General features: G+C 42.5%; 1 protein-coding gene across 1 annotated transcript; it reads left to right on the plus strand.

Annotated features, from left to right (window-relative positions):
* The first annotated feature begins 1,465 nt into the window (after positions 1 to 1,465).
* Positions 1,466 to 4,340, plus strand: LOC147899432 (malate dehydrogenase, glyoxysomal-like). The gene is made up of 9 exons (XM_087377835.1): positions 1,466 to 1,675; positions 1,970 to 2,182; positions 2,283 to 2,597; positions 2,927 to 3,016; positions 3,111 to 3,194; positions 3,389 to 3,424; positions 3,527 to 3,616; positions 3,772 to 3,866; positions 4,049 to 4,340. The coding sequence occupies exons 1-9, from the start codon at positions 1,601 to 1,603 to the stop codon at positions 4,128 to 4,130; spliced, it is 1,080 nt and encodes a 359-aa protein (XP_087233961.1). The 5' UTR covers positions 1,466 to 1,600; the 3' UTR covers positions 4,131 to 4,340.
* Positions 4,341 to 5,303: the final 963 nt, after the last annotated feature.

Below are 5,303 nucleotides of genomic sequence, written 5' to 3' on the forward strand. Positions count from 1 at the left end.
CTAGCATGCTTCATGCCACTATATCGTGCCTCTAGGAAATGCACGCAGGGCCACCATACAATATATTTTTGCCAAGATTCTATACCATAATGAAACAACAGAAAAAGGGTATTGCCACATGCTATAAGCAATATCTCCAACTGCTAAAAGATTTATCTGTACGAGCGGGGCTACGCATGCTTGCTCACCATTTCTGCTCTCCAAGTTTGGGACAATTCGAGATGATAGTGTTGACAAGCCACCAATAACAAAAACAATTATCTTGCTTCAGTTGCTACGAAAGCTGCTACTCGGAATACCAACACACACCACGCCATACACATTGGGAGACTTCGATATAGACTACAATAAGACAACCTAACAAGGAACAACTGCAATAGTTCATGTCAACTCAAATGCTAAACCATACAACAATTCATGGGTCTACTACACTGGACCCCATCTTTGGATAAACGTGAAAACCACAAAAATAAATCATGGGATAAACTTCACTTATTGGCCTGACCACACCCTAGTGTACACTACCCTAACTAGCAAAACCTGAAGCCAACAATAACATAATTTAGCAAATCTACATCTATCAATGCCAAACCAAAAAATAGTCCAAACTATTGATGATCTACAACAATCTATGGCTCAAGGCTGCACCATATTTCTAACCTCAAACAACATTCAATCAATCAAGAAATCAATGCTCGACACTACATTGACTGGCACACACAACAATGAAAGTGATTAGAACAAGGGCGTGAAAACACGCCAGCACTGCCCCAGGGCAGATTGTGCTAGGGCAGGTTGTCCAACCACTTGGCTTAGTTAGAGAGGTTGCTGTGCCGATTTTCTGCTAGAGCTCTAACAAAATTCAACTTATCAGTAAACCACTCATACTGACAAGCCTAACAAAATTCAACTTCTCTCTCCTATTCGTTCGCTAAAATTCAATCTTTTAAACTTGTCTATCTCTCCTTGATTAACCTATGCTCTACCGCCCCTTGCGCCCCTCCTCTCCCCGTCCCTACACCTCGCCTCTCCCCCTCCTTGCTCCCTCTCTTCCTCTTAGTGCTCCCTCTCTCCCCTCTCCCTCCACTCCAAACCCCCCTTCTCCTTCTCTGCCTGGGCTCTCCCTCCCCGTCCCTCCACTCTTATACGCACACCCGCTCCGGGGGCAGAAGCTTCTCGATTGTCTCCAACGGTGAATTTTCTTGATATTTCCCACCCTCTGATCATAAATTTTGCATCTTATCTTGGATTTTGCAGACGACATGCGTGCGGCCGGGATACAAAATTGTGATGTGGGAGTGAGTGAAGGGAGAGGAGGGAAGAGCCAACCATAAAGGGGGAGGAACTTAGGAGGATGATCCGAAGGGGGGGGTGGGGGCGTTGCATGTGCAATGAGGTCATGGGAGAAGGGGCTCCACAAAAAGCGCTGTGAATTTGCTCTCAAAAACAGCAACATTCCTCCGAGCTCTCCTTCACTCGATTCTCGCCAGCCTCATCTCTCTCTCTCTCCATTCAATCTTTGCAATCCCACCGCCTTTCCTCTCTTCAATTATCTCCATTGATTCTCTCCTTCCCACAGGACCTTATCGAGGTCCTCTCCATGGCTTCAGATCATTGCCACCGTCTCCGCTTGGCCAGAATCAGCTCTCACCTTCATCCCTCTCCCTCTTCCTGGGTACTTTTCAACCTCTCTTCTCTTTTAGCTATTTGAATTCATCGGTTTGCTTTCGAGATTTCAGCACGCTTCAACCTCTCTGCTCTGCTTGCATTAGCTGCCTGTTAGCAATTGCTCAGTAATTCGAGTTTTGAGCACGAACCTCCCTCGCTTCCTTCAGTGTTTAGTTTTCTAGTCCGCTACTTTCAAAATTGCAGATTTGGGCATGTGTTTTGTGAGCCCATTTGTTGAATTGTACGAAAAGCTTTCGCTTTTGGTGCCACTTCCCTGCACTAACAGTGCCTTCATGTGCAGGAACAAGGGAGGCATGTTAGCATGCAAGGTTGCAGGGCAAAAGGCGCCGCTCCTGGATTTAAGGTTGCGCTTCTCGGGGCTTCTGGGGGTATCGGGCAGCCTCTGGCACTCCTCCTAAAGATGAATCCTTTGATTTCCGTCCTCCACTTGTACGATGTAGTGAACACTCCTGGCGTCACAGCCGACCTCAGTCACACTGATACAAGCACCATTGTAAGTCCTGCATCTGCTAATAGCAATCCGCTCATCACCTCTGTGTTACTTAACAACATAAAATTATTCTGACCCGATCTCGTCTCTTTTTTATGAGAAGGTTCGTGGCTTTGTTGGTAAGGAGAAGCTGGAAGCTTCGTTGGAAGGTATGGAGCTTGTAATTATCCCCGCAGGAATACCAAGAAAGCCTGGTATGACCCGTGATGATTTGTTCAACATCAATGCGGGTATCGTGCGCACTCTCTGCGAGGGAATAGCCAAGTGCTGCCCTAAGGCAATCGTTCATATCATCAGCAACCCCGTGAACTCCACTGTACCAATTGCTGCTGAGGTGTTCAAAAGGGCAGGCACCTATGACCCAAGTCGCCTCATGGGGGTGACCACCTTGGATGTTGTCCGAGCCAACACCTTTGTGGTAATTACTGGAATCTCCATTACTTTCGTCTTCACTTTCAACAATCGTAACAAATCTGACGACTAGACTATTTGGTAGCGTTCGGCTTTCTCCCGAGGTTAACGAGCAGAGGTGTTGTTAATGAGTTTTCTTACTGTTCGCTCGATATTGCTGAGTTTTCAGACCCTCATATTATCAAACCCTCATCTGTTTGCATTACGTTGTTGTACGTAGCTTTTTTTCCTGAAGTTCTCTTAACTTTTGAGAAGTGAAGGTTTATTTTCTCGACAGTTTGAGGGTTCATGGTGTTGCCTGTAATGGAAACATGATTATGACTTATGAAAATGTAGGCAGAAGTTTTGGGAATGGATCCTAAGGTTGTTAGCGTACCAGTGATCGGAGGACATTCAGGCATCACTATTCTGCCTATTCTTTCCCAGGTGGAAGTCATCCCTTTTCTGTTCTTACTAATTCATATAATCGTCTGTAAACGATCTTGTTGCATAGTCTATGGACTAACATTCTTGCTTTCAGGTAAATCCGCCCGCATTATTTACCAAAGAGGAGGTTGAATATTTGACTAATCGGATTCAGAATGGAGGCACGGAGGTGGTAGAGGTGTGTTTTTTTATTGCCTTGTTGATCTTGTGTGTGTGTGTGTGTGTGTGAGAGAGAGAGAGAGAGAGATAGAGAGGGGGTTTTTTTTTTGGTGGAGGGGGAATTTTAGATTGGGACCAAGAGGGTTGACTAGGGTAATTTTGTTGCGTGCATATCAACTACTGACCAGCAGCTTTCTATATGATGGACTGTAGGCAAAAGCAGGTGCAGGCTCAGCAACGCTCTCAATGGTGAGAGTTTGCAATGGTTTTTATCTAGAATCTTAATAATCAGGGTTCTTGTTTCTTTTGTAATTTATAACTTTCTTTTGTCTTTTGATTTTGCAATTTCAGGCATATGCTGCTGCCAAGTTTGCTGATGCCTGCCTTCATGCTTTACAAGGAGAAGCAGGCATTATCGAATGTGCCTTTGTAGCATCACAGGTGCATTTCTGGATGTACTGTCACAGTTGTTATGTTGTTGTCTTAAGCTTGATTGACTGACGTTTTATTGTGTTGCATTTTACTATGGTTTTCATTGCTAATCTGATTTTGCAAAGCTATATCTTCTGAAGTTTTTGCCGTTCTGCTCTCTGCAGGTAACAGAACTGCCATTTTTTGCATCAAAGGTATTGCTAGGCAGGAATGGTGTTGCTGAAATTTTCCCAATAGGCCCTTTGAACGAGTATGAAAGGTTAGTTTTACTGTCTTTTTGGCATTTTTTTCCCAGAAAAAGAATAGCATGTATTATTTATGTAAAGGCCAGGGATAAGATCTATTTTCCAATTTATCCTGTAAAGATAGGAGAGGGAAAGTTCTTTTTTCTTTTTTCTGCTTTTGAAGCTAATTGGAGACCAATGTTTATTTTGCTGACAGAGAGGGTTTGATGAAGTTGAAAGATGAACTGCGAGAAAGTATTGAGAAAGGTGTATCCTTTGTGCTGAAAGGAAAAGTGTAACCATTGACATAATTTGTATGGCAGATGTGGTGCCAAGAAACCAAGAAATGCAGGCTAGTGATGCATGGGTTACTTTTGGTCGTATAGTGATGTTGGGCATGGGCTAAAATTGATGGAAGGAGCATTACTATTCTAATCACATTAGTGTCAATTGGGATCTGAAAGAGGTGTTTCATGTGCAAATTCAGCAGAAAAATGTATGAATTGTATTATTTGGAGGTGCGCTTTTTTCAGGAAATGAGAATTAATTACCAAAGAAGTTTTCGACCGCAATAAATTGCACATTCTGTAGTTCGAATTCTGGTATTGAAGTAATCTTGTGGACATAAGCGTTGGTTTTTACTATTTGTAAACAACATTGCTGCCTAGGAACCCCTTTTATGAACAGGTTTTGGTGCGAACTCAAAAGACCAACACAACTTTGTGCAGTTAATATGTACAGAAAGTGGGGTTTTTATTTTCGGCATTCAGGGGGGCATCTAGCAACCAGTTCCTGATATAAAGAGAGGCTTACATGTCACATATATTGGAGGATGTTGCAAAGGGTGTATTTTACTGTACAGTTTTTTATTTTTGGCCTTGCCTTGGCTTGCCTTTAAAGGAAGCCCTAAGTGATCGTTTTGTCTTTGCCTAAGTATCTATAGTGAAATGGAATTTTAGACTTCTTTTCTTTTGGCAAGGCATGTGACGAAGCGATTGCTTGTTTTTTTAGTGAGTATCCACATATACACAAATTAAAGTCCAATCTTTGTATCAAATCCAAAGACAGCAAATAAATGAATGTACTATTAGACAAAAAGGAAAATCTTAATATAGGAATCTTGTGCTAGCTTTATCCTCTCCATAGTGTGGGGGAACTAAGTAGTAAAGGGGGTGTATGTCCTTTGGTATAGGTGAGCACTCGAGTTTTCAAGTATGTTATGCTCTTAGTTTGAGAGTGCATGATTGCAACAAAAAACTTTGAGCATAGGCAGCTTTAAGCTTAGTTGATATCACTTCAATGCAAGTTTTAGCCAGACATCTATATTTTTACTCTTCTAGATATTCTAGAAAGCACAAGTGTGACCTAGCCCAAAAGTGGTTACTCTACATCCTTTGATGATAAGTGTACTAGGCTAGGATATAAGGCTACATATCTTCAATAGCAATGGTTTGAGTTGGTTTACCTTTTTG

This window comes from Dipteris shenzhenensis, chromosome 8 (genome assembly GCF_047967505.1).
Source record: "Dipteris shenzhenensis isolate YYH24624 ecotype China chromosome 8, Dip_SZ_1.0, whole genome shotgun sequence".
Taxonomy (NCBI): Eukaryota; Viridiplantae; Streptophyta; class Polypodiopsida; order Gleicheniales; family Dipteridaceae; genus Dipteris; species Dipteris shenzhenensis.